The sequence below is a fragment of the Cyanistes caeruleus genome, unplaced genomic scaffold, assembly GCF_971803275.1.
Source record: "Cyanistes caeruleus unplaced genomic scaffold, bCyaCae1.hap1.1 HAP1_SCAFFOLD_65, whole genome shotgun sequence".
NCBI classification, from domain to species: domain Eukaryota; kingdom Metazoa; phylum Chordata; class Aves; order Passeriformes; family Paridae; genus Cyanistes; species Cyanistes caeruleus.
The window spans coordinates 629,640-655,082 of NW_028255884.1; the positions used below are offsets into that span (position 1 = coordinate 629,640).

Below are 25,443 nucleotides of genomic sequence, written 5' to 3' on the forward strand. Positions count from 1 at the left end.
GCACAAAGCTCTTCCTGCACTTGGGGCATTTACAGGGCTTCCCTTATCGGTGCCTCCGTTGGTGTTGGGTCAAGTGAGAGCGCTGGACGAAGCTCTTCCCACACTGGGGACACTCGTAGGGCCTCTCCCCAGTGTGGATGTGCTGGTGGGTGATGAGGGTGGAGTTTCGCTTGAAGCCATCCCCACAGTCAGGGCAGCGGAAGGGCCTCTCATCTGTGTGAATCCGCTGGTGCCTGAGGAGAGTGGAGCTGGTCTGAAACCTCTTCCCACACTCAGGACACTCGTAGGGCCTCTCCCCAGTGTGGATGCGCTGGTGGATGATGAGTTGGGACCTCTGGCTGAAGGTCATCCCACATTCCCCACACTCATAGGGACGTTCCCCAGTGTGGGTCCTCTGGTGTTTGGTCAGGCTGTTGCTGTGGCTGAAGCTCTTCCCACATTCCCCACACTCATAGGGCCTCTCCCCAGTGTGGATGCGCCGGTGGGTGATGAGGGTGGAGTTGTACTTGAAGCCCTCCCCACAGTCAGGGCAGCGGAAGGGCCTCTCATCCGTGTGAATCTGCTGGTGCCTGACAATTTTGGAGCTGCTGTGAAACCTCTTCCCACACTCGGGACACTCGTAGGGCCTCTCCCCAGTGTGGATGCGCTGGTGGATGATGAGTTGGGAGATGCAGCTGAAGCCCTTCCCACACTCCCCACACTCGCAGGGCCATTCCCTGGTGTGAATCATCTGGTGGCGGATCAGGCTGTTGCTGTGGCTGAAGCTCTTCCCACACTCCAAGCACTTGTAGTGTTTCTCCCCATCCTGAAGCTGCTCATGGACCACCACCTCAGAGCCCCGGCTGGATCTCTGGCCGCCTTCCCGGCACAGGGTGGGTCTTTCCTCCTCAGAGCACCCTGGGATGGGTTTGGAGCCCCTCCTCCTGTGGGATCTCTGGGGATTTTCCTCCCAATTAGATTCCTGCACTGTGGAGCTGCTCAAAACGGCCTCTTCCATGAGGTTCTGCCGTGGGGATTTGTCCTCCCTGGTCTCCATCCTCAGCTCCTTGTCTGGGGGAGGAAGGACAAGGAGAGGATGGGATTTGCCTCCGTGCCAGAGGGAAGGGGAAGGAGATCCCCCCAGAGCGTCCCCGGCAGGACGGCGTCGGCAGCGGGGTTGTCCTGCAGCCGGGGGCCAGGCTGGGCTGGGAGATGGAGCAGGAGAGAGGGGGAAAGGGGCACTGACTTCCTCCTCACCTGCCTGGGTGTCATGGGGCATCTTCCTCTTCCTCGCAGCCTCCTTCTCCATCCAGCCAAAGTTTAGGAATGACAAATCCTGGTTTCATAAAATGCAATGGATGAGCACTTTGGGTTAGGGGTTTCCTACTCTCCAAGTCCATCCCTAGAAGTCACCGGGCATCTGGTGCCCATATAAACCAACAAAACACTAATATTCAGTCCCCTAAAATACACAAATGGTCAAGATTCACCAAAAACACCCATCCATGCGTTTACCCTCTCTGGTCTCTCCACTGTGGGGTCCTGGAAGCCCCCCCTGTCTGGATTGTTGTGGGTCAAGTTCGTATTGCTGTTCCCCCTCTCTGTCTGCTGGGGCTCCTGGCAAGCCAGGAGGTTCCCCTTCTCTGGCCTTACCACTTTGGCATCCCAGGAGTCCTGGGGGGTCAGCACTGTTTGGGCTCCCTGGTTCAGGCTCCTGGGGTATCCCTGGGCCCCCTTGGCCATGGTCCCAACATCTGCAGGCTTCGGAAGCACCCACAACTCTGGCATTGCCCGTTTCTGCTGCCCCCATTGCCGATTTCCCTGCCAGCCCCGCTGGTCCGGGCCATCCCCACATGGCTCTGGGCTGACAATGCAGCCCCTGAGGCGGGCAGAGCAAGCCCCAGCACGGGGGGAGCCTGCATGCTCCGCTCCCTCGGCAGCCGCGCCCAGCCCCGGGCACAGAGCTCCGGCAGCCCCCATTGCCGCCCCCTCCCCAGAGACCCCCGGGAACCCCCGCAGCCGGGGCTGCCTCTGAGCCAGGCGGCCCCCGAGCCCGGCTGCGTGGCCAGAGGGGCATGGCGAGCCCGGGGCCTCTGTACCACCGCTTGTTCCGCTCTCCCTCAGCCTCTGCCCGGCCCGGCCCGGCCCCCCGAGCCCCGCCAGGCCCCGCACGGCCACGGCCGGCCCGGGCCGCTCCCCTCGGAGCCCGCTGCGGACACGGCGCCGGCCCGGCCACACGGACCCGCCTGTGCCGGGGGCCCACGGGCCGCCCAGCGCTGCCCGGGCCTCGGCCCCGAGCACAGAGCTCTGCCCGGGGGCTCCCGGCCCGAGGCGGCGGCTCCGGGCCCGCCCGGCCGCTCCCGGCTCCCACAGCCCGCCCGGGGCCGCCCCGCCCGGGCCGGGCCTGCGCCAGCGCTCCCCGCACCCGCGGGGCTGCAAACCGCTGGGCACAGCTCACAAAAAAACATTCCCCCAGCCCCGCAAAACACCAAAATCACAACCGGCCATCACCCCCCACAAAAAACAATCCAAATCCCAAACCCACAAACCGACGGCTTCCAGCCTCTCCTGCGCCTTCCCAGGGATCCCAAGGCCGCGGGAATGCCCCCGGAGCGGGACAGAAAGCTGCTCCAGCCCAGGCACTTTGGACACCCTGGGCTCTCCTCTGGGGGCCCTGCAACACCCGCCAGTGGAACCTCGCCCTGCAAAGGAACCATTTTGGTGCTCCCTGCGGAGGCCAGAACTGAAACTTTGTTCCTTTGGCCTCGGGCCGGAGACCCCCGGGCTGTTTTCTGCACACACTTCCAGCCCCCAGCGCTTGCTGCAGCCGCTCCCTGCAAATGTCCCACTGCCAGGGCCCTGGCCTTGCTGTCACCCGCTGGGGCTGGCCATGAACACAGCTCCTGCACTTGCATTTCCAGCTGCTGTGCACCCAGAGCTGAGGGATCTGCAGCTGCCTGAATGCAAAACCTGGCAGAGGAGCCTCTCTCCAGGGGGAAATCTCCCCTTCCTGAGCCAGCCCGTGGCAATGCTGCCATTCTCAGCTGCTGCTGCTGCTGCTGCTGGGGCACTCGGGGCTCTGGCCGAGCAGGAAAGGTGACCCTGAGCCAGGAGCTTTCCTTGGCTGCAGCAAAGCCTCGGTGCACAAAGACCTTCCCGGCGCTGTGCTTGTTTGTTTTTAATAAATTATCTCCCCCAGTGAGCTGTGGGCAGAGCTGTGTAACTGTGTGTGACACTTGTCTGTGGCACTGTGGGGGTGGCCAAGGGCACCTTCCCCGAGCTGTGTGCAGAGGAATCCACAGCAGCCCAGGCCGGGGGTGCTCAGTGGCCGCTCAGTTCCGCTGACTGGACGCGGCTCTGGCCGCTTCCCTTGGAGCGTCTCCAGGGAGGGAACGCTGGGGCTGCTGGCCCGGCTGTGCTGTCACTGCCAGGGGAACGCTGGGGCTGCTGGCCCGGCTGTGCTGTCACTGCCAGGGGAACGCTGGGGCTGCTGGCCCGGCTGTGCTGGCACTGCCAGGGGAACGCTGGGGCTGCTGGCCCGGCTGTGCTGTCACTGCCAGGGGAACGCTGGGGCTGCTGGCCCGGCTGTGCTGGCACTGCCAGGGGAACGCTGGGGCTGCTGGCCCGGCTGTGCTGTCACTGCCAGGGGAACGCTGGGGCTGCTGGCCCGGCTGTGCTGTCACTGCCAGGGGAACGCTGGGGCTGCCCCGCTCCTGCCCCACCCCATCAGCTCTGCCAGCGCCTCCAGGGGACACAAAGGCTGAGCCAAAGGGTGAGAGTTGCACAAGGGGCTGAGCTGGCATCTGGGACCCATTGGGATCATGGAGTGCAGCCCCCGGCCCTGCACAGACACCCCAACAATCGCAGCCTGTGCATCCCTGGCAGCGCTGGCCAAAGGCTCCTGGAGCTGCGGCAGCCTCGGGGCCGTGCCCATTCCCTGGGGAGCCTGGGCACTGCCCCAGCCCCCTGGGGGGGAAGAAGCTTTTGCTCATCTCCAGCCCAGCCCTGCCCTGGCCCAGCTCCAGCCGTTCCCTCGGCTCCTGTCCCTGCTCACCTGGGCAGAGATCAGAGCTTGCCCACAGAAGCTGTGGCTGCCCCTGGATCCCTGGAAGTGTCCAAGGCCAGGTTGGATGGGGCTTGGAGCAGCCTGGGATAGTGGAAGGTGTCCCTGCCATGGCAGGGGGTGGAATGAGATGAACTTTAAGGTCTCTTCCAAGCCAAGGCATTCTGTGATTCTGTGATTTTGGGAGAGATGCTGAAGCTCTGGCTCAGCTTTATCTCAGCAAATGTCTGGAGCCAGCAGCAGCCATGGGTGGGATCATCTCCTCCTCCCTCTCGCTGTGGCTGTAACTCACCCAAGGGCAGTGTCATAAATGAAACTGAAATTTGGACAACTAAAGCTATTGAGTTAACAGCAGTTTAATAACAAGAAAAAAAATTATACACTTTAGTGAATTGAATACAAGAATCCAATTTAATAAAAGAAGACAATTTAGTGTATTTGTAATAGCAATTTGATATAGAAGGAATACAATTTAGTAAAAGAGTACAATTTAGTAAATATATTCATATATATATATATATATATACATATGTATATATATGTATGAATAAATATATGAATATAGCTTGCCAGTAATTATGATTAAAGCATAAGCAAAACTGACCGGGGTATGGAGAGGGCTTCTCAACCCCCTTACTTATGAAAAAAATCAATTCTAACTAAACTTATATACTGTATGCTTATACACATTCATTCATGTTTCCAGTAAGCCTCATCTTATTTCTGATTCTTTAATTTTACATCACTGTTCTTCATGGTGCATGCCTCACTTGTTTCTAGGGGGCCTTCAGTCTTCTTTTGGTGGTCTTTGGATGAAGGCTTACACTCATCCTCGTTGTCCTCTGGACAACCTTACAGGCTGTGTGTGTGTCCCAAGCGTTGTGTTACGTAAGTAAGCATTGTGCTCCACTAATTAGTCATATATTTTATAATTCTCAGGCCCTATGCCTAAAGTCATTCCAACTTTATCCATCTCAAGGTCGATTTTGTCTTAGGACATTCCTTATCTCAAAACTACCTCCTGTACCTTAATTTTAACATGTAACATCTGTAGAGGGGTACATCTGCCTTGTAACACCAATTCCCTTGATTGCTTCTAATAATAACTTTCCAAATAGTTATAATTTAGTTAGCACAAATCATTTCCATTTATTACAGGAGGGTGTGAAAACAGGAGCATTGTTTGGTGTGGCCTCCTCTCTGCCTTTCACACCTTTCAGTGCTTTGAGCCAGCCAAGAGCTTTCTCCAGGAGTGCAATGAAGCAGCTGTTGCTGCTCCCAGCTCTGGCTCTTCCCAGTCTCTGCCCCTGCCTGGTTTTGTCCCTCTTGCTGTGCCCTCTGTTCCCCCAGGGGGCTGCCCCAGGCTGAGGGATCAGATGCAGGCACTGCTGCTGCTCCCTGGGGACCAGCCCCAGTTTGGTTGTTGCTGTCAGTGCCAGCAGAAGCGGTGGCTGGAGCAGCGGGTGCTGACAGTGGCCCAAGGCCCGGGGCTGGAGGGGTCCCTGGGCTGGGGCTGGGAGGGAGCTGCCCCTTGTTCTCCCTCTGCCTCCCGCAGAGCTGGGCCGGGCACAAGTGGGGCAGCAGAGCCAACAGGGAGCCTGCGAGTCTCTTGCAGCCGTGCCTGCTCAGAGTTTGGCCTTGGAGCTTCAGGTGGGCAAAGGCAGGTGCTCTGCTCCCTCTGCGTGTGCCCGTGTTCAGCAGTGCTGCTCCATCAGTCTGTGCCCAGCAACGGGGAAAAGCCTCAGCCCTGCAGGGCCAGGAGCTGCCGGGCTCTGCCTGAGCAGCTCAGCCAGCGGGAAGGGAGCTGCTCCACACGGGAACCAGGAGCAAAGGACGTGCCTTTTCTAGGACTTGTTTTCTGTAAAAAAAAACTAAACAAAAGAAATAAAAAAAATACGAAAAAAATATGAAAGATAAAAATTACCCCCAAATGTGTAGTGAAAAATCTTCTATAACTCTGGAGTAAGAAAGAGGTAACAGATCTTTTGAAAAAGAGAACTCAGCTTTGATTTTAGTTCCTTAGTTTGTACACGTGCTGGTGGAAAGGATCCATTAGCTGCCTTCCTTTACAGATTTGATGGATGTTTTCCAATATAAAGATCTTTTACACTGCAGTTAAAGGAATAGGAAATTGAAATTCATGTTCTTCATGACTGTGTCTTGAGTGTAAAAATTTTGCTGTTTGAAACTTGGACCTAAAGTGTTGCAAATGGAAGTGATAAATCCCAATGGACTGAGGGAATGCAGTTTTTCCTATGGGATGTGCAGCACTCCAAGGACTTCCTCAGTGGGGCTGTGGCTGCTTGGAGCTTTGTCCTGTGCCACTCCGGGATGTCATGAAATGGGACTTCACCTGCCACCAGCCCAGGTCACGCTCTGCCACCCCAGCTCCTTGGACCTTGTGTCCCCAAAGAAGACACAAGGTGTTTCTGCTGCTCCACCTTTGCACAGATCCACAGAGAGCTGGGATTATCCCAAGTCTCGTGTCTCCATTGTGCCATATTCCTAAAGAACCAGCAGCCCATCCTGACGAATATGGTGAGTTATGTGGATGGCTGTCAGCTCCCTTTCCTGCCTAGAAATCCTGAAACTGCTTCTAAATGCTGTTCCCTTCAGCTCTTGGACACCTACTGACACAGAGCTGGGAAATAAATGCCCTGGCCATGGCTTACAAGGTGAGTTCTGCCAAAGTTAGAGCTCTGTGGGAAATCTCTATCCATCCCTATCCTTTTAATATATCTGTACGTGGGGGTGTGCATGGTTGTGTCTTGTATGGAAAGGAAGGAGTGTGCAAACAACGTGACTGACACTTTCACCCTCTGTGTTCATTCCATACTCATGGGTACCAAGATATTATGGAAACCTTTGCAAGGACAGACCTTCTGTCCATGGATACAGAGACATCCAAGAGCCCCTGGCACAGACAGACCCTTCTGTCCATGGATACAGAGACATCCAAGAGCCCCTGGCACAGACAGACCCTTCTGTCCATGGATACAGAGACATCCAAGAGCCCCTGGCACAGACAGACCCTTCTGTCCATGGATACAGAGACATCCAAGAGCCCCTGGCAGAGACAGACATTGCTGCTCTTCAGCCAGTGACAGGATGAGTCCCTGAGACTGGGGCTTGGCCTTCCTCGTGGTGAGGGGCATCAAGGAAGGCTGCAGTGTGATGGAGACTGTGATGGGCTGGGAACTCACTGGGGGAAAGGAGGGAGCAGTTGTGAAGTAAAAGGCAGGTGGGGGACAGAACTGTTCAGAGAAGGGCTGAGCTAGAGCTTGAGCAAGCTGAAAAATGTCATTTGGGGTCATCCCAGATGGATTTCATTTCAGAAGTTATGGAACAAGTTTAATTTTTGGGGGGTGTCATGTTTTCCCTTGGAGGTGGACACTGTGCAGACTTGAGCTGCATTGCCAAAATGCTCAAGTCTCTGCTACAGGTCACAGCGTTTCTTCTTTGGCTGATCCCGGCCCGGTGCTGAGCCCAGCAGAGCCCTGGCAGAGCCCAGAGCAGCCTCAGAATCCGCAGAGCCCGGCTGCAAGGAGAGAAAGCAGAAACCGCCCGTCAGCTCAAGGCTCCTGTCCCCTTGTCCCAGCCAGCCGCGGTGCCCAGGCCATGCTGGCCGTGCTCAGAGCTGGGCCCAAAGCTGCCCATCACTGCTGCCTTGGGGAGCAGAGCAGGAGGGCAGGACATGTGCCCAGCCTGCAGCCAGCCACGGCAGATCCAGCCCCTCAGCAGCTGCCCAGAGCGGGATGCTCCTGTGCCCGCTGCCATCTCCCAAAAGCTCTTGTCCCTCCCATGCCAAGGAGATGAGGACCCACCTCACACCATCCGCTGCCACAAGAAAAGCTGGTCCCAAACGATGTCCTCAGTCTTCTCCAAGGGCACGGCCCATCCACGCCACAGCTGGTCCCAAGCACTTCCTGATCCAGACTGGACCCCACCTGGAACGCTTCCTTTAGAAAAACAAACAACAAATTAATGAAAATAGGTTACAGACAAAAAGGGGAAACAAGAAAAATGGTAAAAAATCTTTTGTCTGTCAGGAGCTTGAGGAAGGCCCAACCCCTACATTCTGGGGAAAAACCCACCCATGGGTGAGGGAAGCCCATGCTTTCTCCCTTCCTCCCTGCACTGTCTCCCAAAATCACGGTGATCCCAAAGCAAAGCAGGGGAGTGGAGCAGCCCAAGCCCTTCCTTGCCTGCACAGCAAAGCAGCCGTGCTCAGGTTCTGGAGTCCCACCTGTGCTCCTGCCATGGGGGTTTGTTTGTGTCGGGCTGGCTGCCCCAGCCCCAGCCCGGGGCACGGTGGGTGCTGGGGGCTGTTGGCAGGGCCAGGATCCCACTCCCATTTCGTAGCCACCCCAGCCCACGTCCCCAGCCCTGCCAAAAACCAGCTGGGCAGCCTCTGAGGAATCAGTTGCATCTGCCCCAGCAAAGGGGAAACCTTTGGTTCCCGGCCAATGCACAAATCTGGGAGCATCCCCCTGGGTCTGGACTTACCTGAAAATTCCCTGTGGAGCCTGGCTTTGAAGAAGGTGCCAGAATCAAAGTCCATCATCGCCAGCTGCCGCTGGCCAGGTGGAGGAAGAGGTTGTCATCCTTGCTGCTGTCCTCCATGTCTCCAGCACCAGCCCCACCTGGTACAGCTTCTCCAGGGGCTCCTTCTTCCCTGGGGTGACACCAGGCTGTCAGGGTTCTGCCCAGGGCCCGGCTGTCAGTGAAGCAGGACAAGCAAAACCAGCTCAGATGGTGCCCACCAGTGCTGGGCAGAGCAGCTCAGCTCCAGCACAAGGGCTGTGTGTTCCCATTCCATGACCCCAGTGCAGTGACACAGGCAGGACAAAAAAGTCTGCGTTTCTTTGCTGCTGATTGCCAGGGCATGTGTGGAGCTGTAACTTACCAGGTCCCTGCATCACTGTGCCTGTGGCTCTCTCCCTTCTTCTAGGGCTGATGAATATCCTGCATCCAGGGATCACAGGACAGGTCTTCTAATGAGGGCCTGTCCAAGGAGTTCAGGGATAAACACCACCTGATCAGAATCTGGCAGTCTGGGGAGAGAAACCACAAACCACTGGTCAGTTGGAGAAGGCTCCTGTCTGCTTTGCCCCACTATTCCCGTGCCCAGGCCACGCTGGATGTGCTCAGAGCTGGGCCTAAACTTTCCCATCAATTCTTTGTTTTGGAGGAGAGCAGGAGAGCAGGACATGTGCCACCTCCTCAGCAGCTGCCAGAGCGGGATGCCCACGAGCCCGCTGCTGTCTCCCAACACTGGTGTTCCCCCCGGTGCCCAGAGATGAGGATCCACCTTGGGAGAGCCGTTGTGGCAGCGGGAGCTGGCCCCATCTGATGTTCCTGCCCCTCCTGAAAGGGTGCTCCCCGCAGACCATCTCGTGCAGCAGGATGCCCAGGGACCAGACGGTCGCTGCCTCGCCATGGTACCAGCCGAAGTCGTTCCATTCCGGGGGGCTGTATGACGGTGTTCCTATGGAATATGGATGGAGCTCATCAGGGGGATGCTGCTGCTCCCAGAGCCTGGCCCCAGCATCCCTGGGCATGTGGGGGCTGCCCCAGTGGCACACGGGGTGACCTGCTGCCCTCTCGCCAGCACCTGGGACTTGGGTACAAACCCGGGGTTGGAAAAGAAGCCACTGGTGCTGGAAGAGAGCAGCAGAAACCCTGGCAAGACCCGACCATGACACACAAAGGGAAATACCCACTCAGTGCTGGGGAAAAACCATACCCACATCCTCCCTGCTGGCATTGCCCAAAAAATATCTTGAACCAAGGCAAACCAGGTGAGCAGAGCAGTCCAAGCCCATTCTCACCTGCACACCAAACCAGCTGGTGCACAGGTCCTGGCTCCCCCTCTCTGATACTCCCACCCATGGGGGTTTTGTCAGGCTGGCTGCCCCATCCCCAGCCCCAGTCCTGGGAGAATCCCTCCTGCCACACCCTGTTTGGGCCAGGAGATGCCAGGACCAGGATCACCACCCCTGTGTGGGCTCACCTGCAAATTGAGTGTAGGCTGTGTCCTGCAGGTAGGTGCCACAGCCGAAGTCAATCAGTTTTGCCTGGCCGGTGTCCAGGTCTACCAAGACGTTCTCAGGTTTGATATCTCGGTGCAGGACCCCGCAGCTGGTGCAGTGCCGCACGGCCGCCAGCACCTGCTGGAACAGCTCCCGCGCCTCTTCCTCGGACAGGAACCTCCGTGCCCGAATGAAACGTCGCAGGTCCTGACACCGCTCCGGGCGCTCCAGCACCATCACGATGGTGTTGGGGAGCTCAAGCCATTCCAGCAGCTGCACCACACCGGGGAAGCCTGTGGACACCTTGTCCAGCAGCACTATCTCCAGGGGTGCGCTGGTGCCGTCGGGCTGCGGGAGGAGCACGGTGCCGTCAGTGGGGCTGAGGCCGTGCCAGGGCTCGGGAAGCCCTCAGCCAGCCCGGGATGCTCTGTGCCCTCCGCTGGCCCCACGCCCGCTCTCCCTGCAGGTGTCCTGGCGGCTCCCACCCTGCCGGGCCCCGGCTCATCCCCGCCCGGCACGGCCCGGCTTCTGCCGCTGGCCCCGCTCACTCACCAGCTCGCCCCAGTGCCGGACGCGGTTCCGTGGCACCTTTTTGATGGCCACCTGCAAGCCAAAGAGAACAGCGGATTCAGCTCACCGCCCACCGTGTCCAGCCCCATCCTCCTCCTCCGCCCCCTCCTCCTCCTCCGCCCGCCGCCGGCCCCTCTGCTCACCGGGAGTCCGTCCGAGAGCCGAGTGGCCGCAAAAACTCTGCCAAAGCCGCCGCGCCCCAGCAGTGACCCCACTCGGTAGCGCTGCTGCAGGGCCTGCTGCGCCTTCCCTGGGGAAGAGACGCGGCCGTCAGTGCTCGGCCCGGGGCCAGGAACGGCCCCCGAGCGCTCCCCGAGCTCCCCGGGCCGGGCACCCGCAGGCGTTCCCTCATTGGAACGCGACAGCGGCGGAGCTCGGGCCGGGGAAGCCGCAGCGGAGGCGGCGGCAGCGGCCGCACCGCCTGTGTCCTCCGCGGGCCCCGGGAGGAGCCGGGGCCGGGGCCGGGGCCGGGGCCGGGGCCGGGGCCGGGGCCGGGGCCGGGGCCGGGGTCGGGGTCGGGCCAGGCGGAGCCAAAGGGCGGCAATGCCGCCCCAGCCCCTGGCACTGATGCCCGCCCAGCACAGCCAGAGCCAGGCGAAGAGGAGACCTCGGCGGGATGGGCGGGGACGGGGCCGGGGCCGGCGCCGGGGCAGCCCCGCCCGGGGCCGGGGGCGGGCTGGGGGCATGGCCCGGGTGGGCACGGGGAGAGGGAAACTGGACGAAAAGGGGACACAGGAAAAGGGAGGAGATGAGGGACAGTGGGAGAGGGAGAGGAGAGACAGAAAATTGATAAAATCGCTTCTTTCTCTGCTGCCGCCGCTGCCGCCGCTGCTGCCGCTGCCGCCGCTGCCGCTGCAACTGAAGCACCGGGGCCGTTTGTCCCCGTGTCCGTTTGTCCGTTGCCCGCTCGGCCCCGCCCCGAGCCCCGCGCTCCCCGGGCAGCCCCTGAGCCTGGCCAAACACGGCAACTTTGCCCTGCTGAGCCGAGAGCCAGAGTCTGGATTCCTGCACAGGGACACAGCAATGCCCTTGGCTGCTGCTGTGCCTTGTCCCTGCTGAGGCTCAGACACCGTCTGAGCACATTCCCTGAATGCAGAATTTGTACCTGAGCCAAGCACTGCACTTGTGTCTCCAGCATTGCTTTCCAAGGAAAACAGGGCAAGGCAAACTGGCTATAGCTCAGGGTATTTTACAGGGTCTAAAACTTGCCAAGTCTCAAATCTTAGAGGTGAGAGCCATTTGGAATGAATGGGATGGAGAAACAGTGCAAGATGGAAAAGGGAAACATAAAAATAAAGAGAGAAAAATAGAAAAAAATCTTAGTGGTTGTTTCTTTGGATTTTATTTTCATTTCTTAAATAAGTTGTTTCAGTTTTCTCAGAATCTACTCCCCAGCCCCATCTGTTCTTTCCAAAAACCTGTCCTGGAGAACAAGGCGCAGCTCCTGTCACAAGATGTGCCCCCAGCTGCAGCTTCTCTTGGCTCCCCACACTGTGAGTGCAGCACAACTCTTGCAGCAAAGCAGGACAAATGTTTGAAGAACTTGACAACTTGTTCTTTCTTTTCCTTGTGCACAGGGGAGTTGTGCCATTGGTGAGGTTTTCATTGTTCCTCTTCTACCCAAAGAAAACATGATGGGCTGCCAGGAATTGTTGGGGAATACAAGCCTGGCTGAATGTGGAGAAAGAATCTCCAGAGCCTGCAGCCAGCAGTGGAGAGCTCATCATTCCAACAGCCCCATGGACATCTGGAAAGTGATCTGGAACATGAAGATGGGCTGACAGAGGGAGTTTGTTTCTGTGTTCATTTTAGATGATTCTACATCTCTTGCAGTGGGAGAAATCAAGAGCACAATCAGTTGATGATAAGCAGCAGAACATGATAAGCTGGAGCTCTCAGTGGATGAGAGAAAGAATGTGAAAAGGAGAAATGCAGGGAATGACTTGGTGAACTTTGTGTGTAAGAAGGGTCATTTTTTCCTAATAATTCCCAATTCATTCCCTTTGCTTTTGTCCTTTTAACAAGGCCAATTGCATCTCAGATTCCCCAGGAAATGAGAACCCTGAGCTTGTGGGACTGCCTGAAAGGTGCCCTGTTCCTTTTTCTTCTGCTGCTCAGAAGAAACAATGAAGCGAGTTGGGAAGTTCTGGTTTTTCTTTCTCCTGGTGGATTTTTTCATTTTATTTGCCACTGCAGAGGCAATTTCTGTGATGGCCTCTGTCAGTTGATTCTATTTCAGCAGCAGCAGCAACAGGGCTGTGTTTGAGCACTGCAAATGTGACCTGTGTGGCTTTAATTCCCCTCGTCTTAGTGCTGAGGGACTTGGGAGCATTTTGATCTCTACTGATCATGATGCCTGAAACAAAAATCCTGAGTTCCCTGTGACAAAGCACAGTGGGTAGCACTGATTGAAAGAGGCAATTGCAGTTTTACTGCTAAAATTCAAGTGGCAAGCAGAAGAGGGGCAAGAGCAGCCGGGATCTACAATTGCCAAGGCCAGGGCACCAACAGCCTCCTGCTGTCACCTCAGGGTGAGTAAAACAGGGCTGAAAACAGCGCTGGAACCCGATCCTTTCTTCCTCTGAGGGCTGGCTGAGGGCAGCAGAGGCGGGCCCTGAGGAATCAGGGCTGTTTGCGGGGGATTGTTGCTGTAGTCCAGAATTGCCCTGGCAAAAGCCCTGGGAAGCCGAGGCAGGAGCAGGTGGGAAGGGCCGGCGCTGCTGCTGCTCCTGGCCGGGAGCCCCGGCCGGGCCGGGCCTGCGCCCGCTGCGCTGCGGCTGCTGCTGCTGCCAGAGCCGGGCGGGACTCGGGGACAGGGAATGGACACGGGGGGACAGCAAAGGCCTTGGGGGCTGCAGGGATGTTGGTGCTGGGGCCAGCGCCAGCACAGAGCTTCAGCCCGCAATGAACCCCGAGGGAAACGCTGGGGAAAGGCTCCATTCAGCCTTTCTTTACTCGGCGCTGTGAAGGGACCGAAATAAAAGGAGAGTGAGCAGGGCCCGACCCCTTCTCCTTTGGGAGGAGCCCCTGGGGCTGTGAGGGGCCGTGAGGGGAAATGAGAGGTTCTATGGGGCCATGAGGGGTAGTGAGGGGCCATGAGGGGCTGTGAGGGGCCAAGAGATGTTCTATGGGGCCAAGAGATGTTCTATGGGGCTGTGAGGGGAAATGAGGGGCCATGAAGGGACATGAGGGGCTGTGAGAGGTTCTGTGGGGCCATGAGGGGTAGTGAGGGGCCATGAGGGGCTGTGAGGGGCCACGAGATGTTCTATGGGGCCATGAGAGGTTCTCTGGGGCCATGAGGGGCTGTGAGGGGCCATGAGGAGCCTCAGCCCTGGCAGGAGGGGTCCCACCATGTCCCCAGGGCAAAGCAGCCGTGAGGGGCCACGAGTGCAGATGTGGCAGCAGAGCGGGCTTGGGGCACCTCTGGGAGGGGATGAGACCCTTCCCCAGCTCCAAACCACACCAAACCCAGCATTAAAAAGATTTCCTGTCTTTTGAATCCACTGGCAACTTGGAGTTGATTGTAGAGTTTAATCCCAGTGAGAAAAGCAAGGGAAGTTTCCCAGTGTGAGACATCCAGCCATTGTTATTCATGTCTAAGATTTAAAAGTCTTAACAATGAAAAGTATACTAATAAATAATAATAACAACAAGAACAAGAAATAAAGCCCTGAATCCCAACAATCAGCTCAGAAACATGTTTTTGTTTGTAATAGATTAGTACTAAAGAAATAAATGAAATAGATTTCATTTGTAATTCAGACATGTTTCATCCTTTTCCCAGTTTCTGGTCCCCTTCCTCCAGGGTCATTTCCTTTACTCACCCACTTTCTAATAGGTAGAAGGGAGTTAAGCACACTGGAAAAGACAACAGCTCCTGTTTCCAAGGGAAGCAGCCACCACTTCAGGGAACCTGAATTGCCCCCAGCCTCGTGTGTGCACTTGAAGGGTGAGCAGGTGTTGGGGACAGAGATCTCAAACTCCTTCTAAGGCTGTGAGAAACCCACCAGTGGCAAAGTATCATTGTGGGTCAGCTCCTGCTGAAATTCCATTCCCCCACACCCTCCAAATGGGCAGGCAGGGCTGGGCTCTGGCAGGGTTCAGTTTTGAGTGCCTTGTGCTCCCTGGCATGGAAGTGATCCTATGAACTCTGGTACTGATGGACTGTGGAATGGCTGCTGAAGGAGGAGGGGGAATCTCAGCAGACAGGAAAGTCTCTTCTTCTCCTGTCTCCCTGCAGAACCCCCTCTCCAAAGAGAAATGCCTGTGCTGGGTTTCCATGGCACCCCTTCCCTCAGCCCAGTGTCTGAGCCACTGTGTGGTCTGCAGGAGCCAAAGCCAGAGGAGTCCCAATATCAGTCACCCCACGGTCCCCACACAGCAGGAGAAAGCACTGCTTGCAGTGGGGCTGCTGATCTGTGACCCGTCCTGGTTCCATCCACCCCACTCCTCTCAGCCACAGGCACCAGAAGGATCCCAGGAAAGCCACAGTGCTCTACCAGATGCCAGGAGCACTCCCTGCTGTGGCCTCAGGGATGCTGGGTGACCTCGTGGATGAGGATCTGTGGCTGGTGATGGAATGTGTGGATGGAGGCCCTTGACAGGAGGTTGTTGGAGACACGTGTGGGGCTGAAGGAGAGATGGCAGCTGTCAGTGGGGAGGGCAGGGACCCCGCTTGTGAGTCCATTGCCTTGGACACCCTCAGCCACAGGATGTCCAAGGAGTCACACAAGGCTTTGGCACTCTCAGCCTTCTTTCCCCCAAGTTCCTGCTTTCTGGACATTGACAGTAGAGAACCTTGCTTGTTTCTACAACTAGAATAAAGGTCCAAGATGGAACAAGCCTTGCTGGTTTTAGTCAGAAGCATCAGTGACCAAAAGTTGAATTTCCTTTTTTTGCTCACATCTTTGTTCCTTCTCAGTGTTCAGGCTGGGCTGTGGGGTGTCCTCATTTGCTGCATTTCCTGAGTTCCTCTTGGATCCCTTGAGCAATAGGTTGTGCCCTCTGAGGATCCTTTGTGCTCCTTGGTGACCCAGGAGAACCTTGCAGGCGGTTTTTGGGGGAGCTGCTGCTGTGATGTCACAGGAACGTTGCCGTGTCCTTGTGGTGTTCCCGTTGCTGTGGGGCACAGAGGCCTCAGTGTCAGAGCGGCTCTGGACACCTGCTCATTGCCTGAGGATCCTCCTGCCCGAGGCATTCTCAGCAGCCAGCCCAGCCCCTGACGGGTGTCCTTCTGTCCTGGCAGGGGGACAGACAGTCTGCAGATGTGTGCAGCACAGCCAAAATGATCCAGCAAGTGGTTGCTGCAGTTTGCACTCTGCACTCTGTGGCTTCTTATGGGTATTTTTTAACCCACTGGGCCCCTAAGTCGAGGATTTCCCCAGGTGCACCATATGTGCCTTTGGGATTGCTGTGGGCTTCCTGTTCTTCCTTTGGAACTGAGGTGATTTTGAATGAAAATTGCCATTAAGATGCCATTTATTTGGGAAAGCTCCTGCCAACAACTTCTTTAAAAAGGGGTTGTTTGTAGCCAGCAGGGTGTGCACAGCATTTGGAATGGAGCCTGGGGGGGTTCTGTTCCCCAAGAGGAGAAGAGTCTGTGGCAGTGAACCCTGGCATTCCCTCTGTTTGCTGATCTAGCCAAAAACTGGACACAGCCTTGTATTTTGTGCTGTTCTCTTGCTTGCTGTGTGATCCAAAAGGACTGTGGCTCCAGGAGGGGAGTTGTGAAAGCAAAATGCTCTCTTGGCATTGACTTGTTGTGTGGGATTTTCCAGCAGAGGCAGCTTTTTCTCCTAACAGCATCTGGTTCAGGTGAAGGTCCCCTCACACATGGACACTGCACAGCTCCTTCTTCAGTGAGCAGGAAAGGAACCTTTGGTGTTCAGAGATCCCAGTTGTTCCCTTTCAACACCATCATGAGCCCAGTAAGCTCCAGTATGATCCTTGACACAAGGCAGCACTCCCAGGATGGTCCCAGTTGCCTCTGGCTAGATCAACCCAGTCAGTCCCAGTATGATGCCATTGGCTCCCAGCGTGCTCCCAGTTGCTCCCAGTCACCCCCAGTATGGGGGATGATGTGCATGGTGTGTTCCCAGTCACTCTCAGATACTCCCAGTATGAGTCCAGTCACTCCCAGTATGATCCAAAATTGGATTGCTGGGAGGCCTCATGGAATCCTGGAGACCATTGTGACACTCTAGGGCCCCATGGAACCGTGGTGACACCAGGTTGGCTGGGAGTGTTGATGTGCTGCAGGGTAGGAGGGCTCTGCACAGGGAGCTGGACAGGCTGGATCCAGGGCCCAAACCCAACAAGGTGAGGTTTAACAAGTCCAAGTTCCAGGTCCTGCACTTTGTCCACAACAACCCCTGCAGTGCTCCAGGCTGGGGACAGAGTGGCTGGACAGCAGCCAGGCAGAAAGGGAGCTGGGGCACTGATGGACAGCAGGCTGGGCATGAGCCAGCAGTGTGCCCAGGTGGCCAAGGAGGCCAATGGCTCCTGGCCTGGATCAGGAACAGTGTGGCCAGCAGGAGCAGGGCAGGAATTCCTCCCCTCTACTCTGCACTGGTTGGGCAGCACCTCGAGTGCTGTGTCCAGTTCTGGGCCCCCAATTTAGGAAGGCCATGGAGGGGCTTGAGCGTGTCCAGAGAAGGGCAACAAGGCTGGTGAGGGGTCTGGAGCACAAGTCCTGTAAGTGATAGTAAAAGGTCTCAAAATCCTAGAAAATTCGGGGACTTAGAAAGGAAGTTAGGTTTGGAAAGGCCTTGGAAAAGTAGGCCCTGGGAAATGTTAGGCCTTGTACTTGCTAAAGATCAGGTGAAACTGCACCTGTGTAGTCAGTAGATGATCATGATACAATTATTAGATGTGATTGGATATAATTATTGCTTAAAGAACATGAGGAACAATGTGAGGGGGCTGGGGGGTATCACGAGAAATCCATGCTTAGGTAAAAACAATGCATACAATAGAACAATGTAAGTTTAGTAATTAATATGTGAGTTATATAATGATAGAGTATAAAAACATGTTCAGTCCAAAACCAAGATGGGTCAGATTTGGGTCTGTGTACCCCTGACACCCAGATCTCTTAATAAAGCACCTGCATATGATCATTTGCGATTATGTGTGTTCCTGAACACTAACCATTTCATCAGATTTTACCGGAATTTTGTGAGATATTTGTAAAATTTTATGGAATTTTTGTGGAATTTTGCAGGATATTGAGGGCATTTTGTGGGATGTTTCTGGAATTTGGTAGGATTTTGAAAATATTTAGGGTTTTTTTTAATTTTTCAGCAATTTCGTGAAATTTTGCTGAAATTTAATGGGATTTTGAGAAAATTTAAATAATTTTAAGGGATTTTTCTTGAATTTTCTGGGATTATCTTGAAATTTGAGGGATTTTTATTGAATTTTGTGGGATGTTGAGAAAATGTAAACATTTTTCTGGGATTTTTCTGGAATTTTGTGGGATTTTTTTGGAATGTTGTGGAATTCTCTGGACTTTTGTGGGATTTTGAAGAGACTTGAAAAATTTTGAGGGGTTTTTCTGGGATTTTGTGGAAATTTGTTGAGATTTTGTGAGATGTTTCTGGAATATTGTGGGATTTTGAGAAAATTTAAATAATTTTGTTAGATTTTACTTAGACTTTGAGGGGTTTTGAGGAGATATGAAGAATTTTGAGTTATTTTTTGAGGCTGTGTGGAAATTTGTGGAGATTTTGTGGGATGTTTTGGGAATTTTGGGGGATTTTTCCTGGACAATTTGTGGGATATTGAGGAGACTTGAAAAATTTTGAGGGATTTTTCTTAAATATGGGGAATTTGAGGAGATTTTGTGGGATTTTTCTGGAATTTGGTAGGGTTTTGAGAAGATTTAGGGCGTTTTGTGGGATTTTTTCACTATTTTGTGATGCTTTTCAAGAATTTTGTGGGATTTTGAGAAAATTTAAAGAATTTTATGGGATGTTTCAGGATTTTTTTGGGATATTGAGGAGACTTGAAGAATTTTGAGGAATTTTTCCTAGATTGTATGGAAATTGGAAAAGATTTTGTGGGATGTTTCTGGAATTTGGTAGGGTTTTGAGAAGATTTAGGGAATTTTGTGGGATGTTTCTGGAATTCTGTGGGATGTTTCTGGAATTTTATGGGATTTTTGTGGAATTTTGTGGGATTTTCATGGAATTTTGAAGGATTTTGAAGAGACATGAAGAATTTTGGGGGATTTTTCGTAGATTGTGTGGAAATTTGTAAAGATTTTGTGGGATGTTTCTGGAATTTGGTAGTGTTTTGAGAAGGTTTAGGGAATTTTGAGGGGTTTTTTCACAATTTCGTGATGCTTTTCTGGAATTTTGGGGGATTTTTCTTAGATTGTGTGGAAATTTGTAAAGATTTTGTGGGATGTTTCTGGAATTTGGTAGTGTTTTGAGAAGGTTTAGGGAATTTTGAGGGGTTTTTTCACAATTTCGTGATGCTTTTCTGGAATTTTGTGGGATTTTGAGAAATGTAAAGAATTTTGTGGGACGTTTCTGGAATTTTGTGTGTTTTTTTGGAATGTTGTGGAATATTCTGGAATTTGGTGAGAAATTGTGGAGACTTGAAGAATTTTCCAAAGATTTCCTTAGATTGTGTTTAAATTTCTAAAGATTTTGTGGGAAGTTTCTGGAATTTGGTAGGGTTTTGAGAAGATTTTTCTGGAATTTTGTGGGATGTTTGTGGAATTTGGTAGGGTTTTGAGAAGATTTAGAGAGTTTGTTAGGATGATTGTGGTATTTTGTGGTATTTTTCTAGAATTTTGAGGGATGATTCTGGAATTTTGAGGGATTTTGAGGAGACTTGAAGAATTTTGAAAGATTTTTCTTAGATTGTATGAAAATTGGAGGAGATTTTGTGGGATGTTTGTGGAATTTCGAGGGATGTTTGTGGAATTTTCTGGGATTTTGTGGGATTTTGAGAAGACTTTTGAAGAAGAATTTTGAAAGATTTTTCTTAGATTGTGTGGATATTTGTGGAGTTTTTGTGGGACGTTTCTGGAATTTGGTAGGGTTTTAAGAAGATTTAGGGAAATTTTTGGAATGTTTCTGGAATTTTGTGGGATTTTTGTGGAATTTTGTGGGATATTGAGGAGACTTGAAGAATTTAGAGGGATTTTTCTCAGATTTTGTAGAAATTTGTGGAGATTTTGTGGGATGTTTCTGGATTTCGTAGGGTTTGAGAAGTTTCAATAAATTCTGTGGGGTTTTTTTTAATTTTGAGGGATTTTGAGGACATAGGAACAATTTTGTGGGATTTTGGAGGTGCGCCTACAACTCCCGTGATGCTCCGCGGCACCTTTAAACCGTATTATACTGGCGCCTACAGCTCCCATCATCCCCCGCGGCCCAGAGATTCCCTGTTACAGCCCCCCGAGTGCCCGCTCGGACCCCAAAGGGTCCCCAGATTTCCCCCCCTTGACCCCCAAGTGTCCCCCTGACCCCGAATTGTCCCACAGAATCCCTAAATGCCCCTCCAAGTGCACACTCGATTCCCCTAAGTGTCCTCCAGACCCCCAAGTTCTCTCTAAATTCCCTCCCCAGACACAAAATTGCCCCAAATGTTCCCCAGAAAAGTCTCCATGGACCCCAAAGTGCCCCCTTTTACCCTGTCTGAGAATAATTTCAAAATTACGATTAACGGGCTAAAAATAGGAGTAATTAGCATAAAGAGGGAGAAATAGAGATCAGTTAATTAATGAAGGCAATTGTGGTACTTAGAGCCAGAGAACAAGAATGTTTTTTGTTCCTGAAAAGGTATCAATTCTTTTATATAAATGCAAAATCAAGGTTATAAGAATACAGAATAATATTATTATAAAAAGTAAAATTTTATTTTTATAAATTAATTAGATTTTAATGATAAACAAAAATTGATAAATGTTCTCAATGCTTTGGGATGTCAGTCCCAGGTGGGCCATGTCAGACATGCTGAGGCTCGGGGTGAGGAGCAGGTTGTCCAAACAGGGGCAGCCCACAAGGGGCTCATTCTTCTCTGTGACCAGACCTCCTCAGGAGACATTCAGCATCAGGATTGTAAAGAGCAAATTGTGACCTCCTGATCAGTACACAAATATGTTTTACAGTTTGAACAGTAGAATGTTTTCACCGTAAGGGGCCTTCTTTGTTAATATAGCTCATGTTGTGTCATGTTTGGTAAATACCAATGTTGTTGTACCAGCCTTGTTAATGCCACCTGGGCTTGTCTATTCCCTCTGCTGCTCCCGGCACCCCCCATGGCACCGATGACAGCACCCAGTGTGTAGATGAGCCCAACTCCCATGGGGGGTAGCACCCAGGGGAAGTGGGATTAACATCTAAAGACCCCTAGAATCAGCGAGCCAGGGCACAAACCAGACTCCAAACTACACTGAGGAGCAAGGGAGAACATTGAGCAGCTGACTGATGTTCCAGACCTTGTCACCATAACTAAATAACATTTGCTCTCCACGACTACCCAAGATTTACAGTAAATCAGAGTCCTTCTAGAGGCTCTCCTGAAGGCAGAATCCCCAGCTCTGCCCTGTGGCAATATTGAACATTTTTTCCTCTGGGTCATCCATTGGGAGCAGCAGTGGTTGAGCTCCCCCACCCAGAGCTGCCCTCAATAAAGGCATTAAAAAGGAGCTGCTCTCCTTGCCTGCTCTTTTCAGAAGGACTGACCCCGTGGCAGAGTGACCCACGCTGCAGCACTGTGAGGGGCTGTTCCCCATGGGATGGACTCAGCTTGGAGAAGTTCCTGGAGAAGTCTCCGGTGGGAGAGAGCCCAGGGTGCAGCAGGGGAACGACTCCTGTCCCTGAGCAGCGGGAAAAGCCCCGGGGGATGGAGTGACCATGGCCCCATTCCCTGTGTCCCTGCACTGCCGGGGGAGGAGGCACAGCTGGGAGGAGGGAGGGGTGGGGAAGCTGGTTTTAAGGGTCTTCCTTTACTTCTCATGATCCTGCTCTGAGTTTGTGGAGTTTTCTGCCAGAAATCTCTCTCCTCCCCCACTCATCCACAGGGGTTTGGGGCAGTTTTCCCTTTTAGGGGGAAATACGAGCTATGCACTGATGCTCCTAATTAGCGCTGGGAGAAGTGAGGCTCCCGGGCTTCCCGCTGAGCCGGAGCCACCGAACACCCAGGACAGGGAAAGGCGAGCCGGGAGATGCGGAGAACTTTGTGTTCGGAGCTCAATGGCGGCTCGGGCCGGGCCCGTTCCAAGCCTGTTCCTCATCTCCGCCCCTCCCCTCACACAGCCCGGGGCGGGCCCTGAGAGCGTGGGGCGGAGCTGTGCCGTGTGCAGAGCCCGCCGCTGGCTGCGATTGGCTGCTGCTGCCGTCACTCGTGGCTCTGGCGCGCGCTGATTGGGCAGAGCGGGGACAAGCCCGGCCCCGCTGGCGCCCCCAGGGCGGCCGTGGGGCAGGAGAGCCGCCATTGCTGGAGCGTCTGTGCGGGCCCGGCAGCGGCGGCAGCGGCCGGAGCCCGGTGAGGCGGCGGCGGAGCTCGGAGGCGGCCCCAGCCATCGCAGGTGGGAGCCGCGCTCGGTTCTGCGGGGGCTCGGGGCTCGCTGCGGGCCCGGGAGGGGGCGGCAGGGGGCTGTGGCGGGTGGCTTGTGCCGTGGGCGGCCCGTGTTGGCCCTGGCGTGAGGGCGCTGCGGGAGCGGCTGCCCGCGGTCTCCTTCCCGCTGGGGCCTCGGCAGGAGCCGGTGCCGGAGCAGCGCTGGCTCGTCCCGCTTCGTGTCGGTAGCCCGGAGGTGGCTGCGCTGTGCCCGGGGCCGGGCGGGAAAATTCCCGTCGCCAGAGGTTTGTGTGGCCAAAGGAGCCCGAGGAGCGGTGTGAGAGTGACTTTATTGCTGCCCAAAGGGAGAGGCCGTGGGGCATTTGCCGTGCGCTCTCTCCAGCTGCTGGAGGACGCGGCCTCGTTTTTGTCCTGATTTTCCCGGCCGCGTGTCCCTGTCCCTTTCCCCACTGGCGGAGGTGCTTGGAAGGTTCAGACTTCCCCATCTGCCTCCTGCATGTCCCGGTTAATATGTACCCCCCACTTTTGTATAACATCCGATATTGATGGCTCTGTTAAGTCTTTGTTCTTCTGGAAGTTCAGGAATTTAGCGGGACTTTGTCAGAGCAGCGGTCCTTGTCAATTAGTAACATTTTCTGAAACTGATGCTTTCTCCCATTGCTTCCTTATGTGCAAGTCCCTGGCCCAATCTGCAAGCAGATTCACTCATTGGCTCTGTTTTTTCTTTCCTGGGTGTTCTTTGATTTTGGGATTGCTCTCGGTGCCCTCATTCGCTGTCCTTTTGTAGCCGTTTGTGGCTCAGGAGGCCTGGCTGCCCCCTGCATCCCCTTGCTCAGCTGCTGAATGAGCTGCACTCAGCAAGGTGCAGTGCATGGTGAAAAGAGGAGAGTTGCTGTAGAACATAAGAGGAGAAAGTGCATTCGTTTAACCCATGGTCGGCCAGGGAACCACAAAAAAGTTCCCCATTCCCATCCTTTCCATGTTTGGACCAGTACATGACATTTTTCTTATATCCTTTGTCATCTGTTTCTCCACTTTTCCTCTGTGACCTATTTGCCAACAGCAGTTTGAGTTATTTAATTTTCCACAAACTCTGCCTCCTTTTTCTGCTGAAAGATAATCTGACCCCATCCCATGGTGAAATGTGTTCCTCATCTGGGTGGATTGGTTGGGAAGTCTGGAACTGGAGCTGTCTGGTTGGGTATTATTTTGAGGACATCCTGTAATCTAATTATGCCATGGAAATGATAAATTAGTTCTCTGGCTCCTGATATGAATTTGTTAGGGTTCCCAGGGGCTGGTCCATGGTGTTGCAGGATTTGTTCTGGTGGCCATTCATCTTTTCCCCATTTTTGGGTGCTCCCTCCAGCCAGGGCTGCATCAATTTTTGGCTTTTCTCTAATTAAATCAGCACATACTTGGATTCCCAACTGAATTCCCTTAACTTGGGGTAGCAACAAAATCCAGAGCTGTAATTCACCCTGGATAACATAGAAAGTGAGAGCACAAGTTGGGGTGGGGAGTGGGATGATTCTCCCCCATTTTTTATAGTGAAATTTTCACAGCATTGTCCATTTGCAGTTTTCCTTTTTAGCTTAACCAATTTCTGCTGCAGAGTCATATATCCTCACTATTGGCTCTGCCTTTAGCTGTGCAAATTCCATCTGTGGCAGCAGGCAGAGCTTGGGGTGAGGGGCAGAGGAATTCAGCCCAATTCCTCCCCCAGGCAGGAACACCCTGGTACATTGTCCAGGCTTTGCCCCAGAGGTGTTAATTTGCATTTCTAAAGCTCCTCAGCTGGCTGCCTGGAATGAAGCTTCTCTTCCAGGGCAGCCAGGGGATGACTCACATGGAGCCCCAACCCCACCCCCCACCCCCCCCCCAATTTTATTTTTTTTTTCTTTTTTAAGACAATTTTCTATTAACTGTTTCCATTTTAAAGGGCCACATTTCAAGGTCTTCTGGTTTTCAAAATGCAGCTTAAAGGTGAACATGGAAAAACCCATACCATAATGTCATCACTAAGAGCCATGCACAAACATAAAAACAAAAATTAGAAAGAAATCAAGTATTTTCTTTTTCTTCTCTTCTGACCAAAAACTGATTCTCACACCCCTGGCCCAAACAGAACTGACAATAGAAAAGTAGAATTATTATGAAAAATTCTTCTAATGGTGTAATCCTTTCACTGAAACTGTGAAAAGCAAAATCTCTCCAACAATGTCTTTAGAGAAATAAGGCATGACTTGATTCTGAACAGAATAATTTCAACCACACACAGTCTGCATGTGCAGAGAAAATCATTCCATGGCATGTGAGTTTTACTAGATCTTTCCTAAACTTTATACAGTCTGAACCCATAGAAATTCATTGGTTTAGTGTTCATTGTTTCCAAGTTGTGGAGTCCTTAGTGTTTGGTTTCCTGTTGCATCCGGATTTCTGTGTCTCTGATGTGAATTAGGTCTGCACTCCTGGATTTCCTGCTCAGCCTTTTCCAGACCCCCTTGGATCCCCATTCCTGGGCCCTGGGACCCCCCCGCATCTCCTTCCCCAGCTCCGGGACCCCCTGCACCCCCTTCTCCTGCACCAACAGCGCCCTGCACCCCCTTTCCCGGGGATCCTCCCCTGGCAGCCCCTGGATCCCCCGGTTCCGTCAGCCCGGGGACCCCCGGAGCCCCATTCCCGGCCATCCCGGGGCACCGCACCCCCAGGCCTCCCTTTCCAGGGAAAGCCGAGCTGGGCACGGGGCTCTCCAGCCGCTCTGGCATTTCTGATCACCCAAAGGAGAGGGAGAGAGCAGCAGAGAGAGAGAGAAGGAGATCGGGAATCGGGAATCGGGCTCCCAGCGGCCGCTCCTGCTCCGCCGGGGCTGGGGAGCCGCAGCCGCAGGAAAAATGGGATCCGCGGATGCCGGGGCTTCCCCCGCTTTGGGCCGAAGCCGGCGGGTTGCAGGCAGAGTTTGGGCGCAGGGCCCGGGAGTTCAGCCCAGTTTGTCCCGGGGGTCCCGCAGTGCGCGGCCGAGGAGGGTCCCGGGGGATCCCGGGAGGGGATCCAGGGGAATTCCCTGGAATTGCCCCGTCCCCTCCCCCCGCGCTCCCTCGGGCACTTTCGCTTCCGCCTTGGCCGCCCTGCGCCGCCGGGATCTGCCCGGCGACCGGTGACGTCACTGCAGCCTCGGGCTGCCACTGGCGGGCAGCAAAGAGCGGAGCCAATGGCGGGGCCAGCGGGGAGCTGCAGATGCTGCAGCAGCGGCACAGCCAGAGC

General features: G+C 53.9%; 1 protein-coding gene and 1 long non-coding RNA gene across 2 annotated transcripts in view; both read right to left on the reverse strand.

Moving 5' to 3' along the window:
• LOC147647078 (uncharacterized) overlaps positions 1-25,443 on the reverse strand; it is an 813,449-nt gene that overhangs the window by 587,248 nt on the left and 200,758 nt on the right. The gene's annotated exons all lie outside the window — the stretch shown is intronic.
• Positions 7,427-24,198, reverse strand: LOC147647103 (serine/threonine-protein kinase pim-1-like). The gene is made up of 7 exons (XM_086872383.1): positions 24,188-24,198; positions 10,056-10,252; positions 9,354-9,530; positions 8,949-9,096; positions 8,549-8,759; positions 7,867-8,001; positions 7,427-7,580 (listed from the first exon to the last, which is right to left on the reverse strand). Exons 1-4 carry the CDS (start codon positions 24,196-24,198, stop codon positions 8,990-8,992), a joined length of 492 nt encoding a protein of 163 aa, XP_086728509.1. The 3' UTR covers positions 7,427-7,580; positions 7,867-8,001; positions 8,549-8,759; positions 8,949-8,989.

What these genes read in the sequence shown, in the direction of transcription:
- LOC147647103 (XM_086872383.1), bottom strand. An exon ending in AGCCTACACTCAATTTGCAG is followed by an intron (nt 9,531 to 10,055) that starts GTGAGCCCACAC and finishes CATATTCCATAG; the next exon opens with GAACACCGTCATACAGCCCC. An exon ending in GCCACAACGGCTCTCCCAAG is followed by an intron (nt 9,097 to 9,353) that starts GTGGATCCTCAT and finishes TTCTCTCCCCAG; the next exon opens with ACTGCCAGATTCTGATCAGG.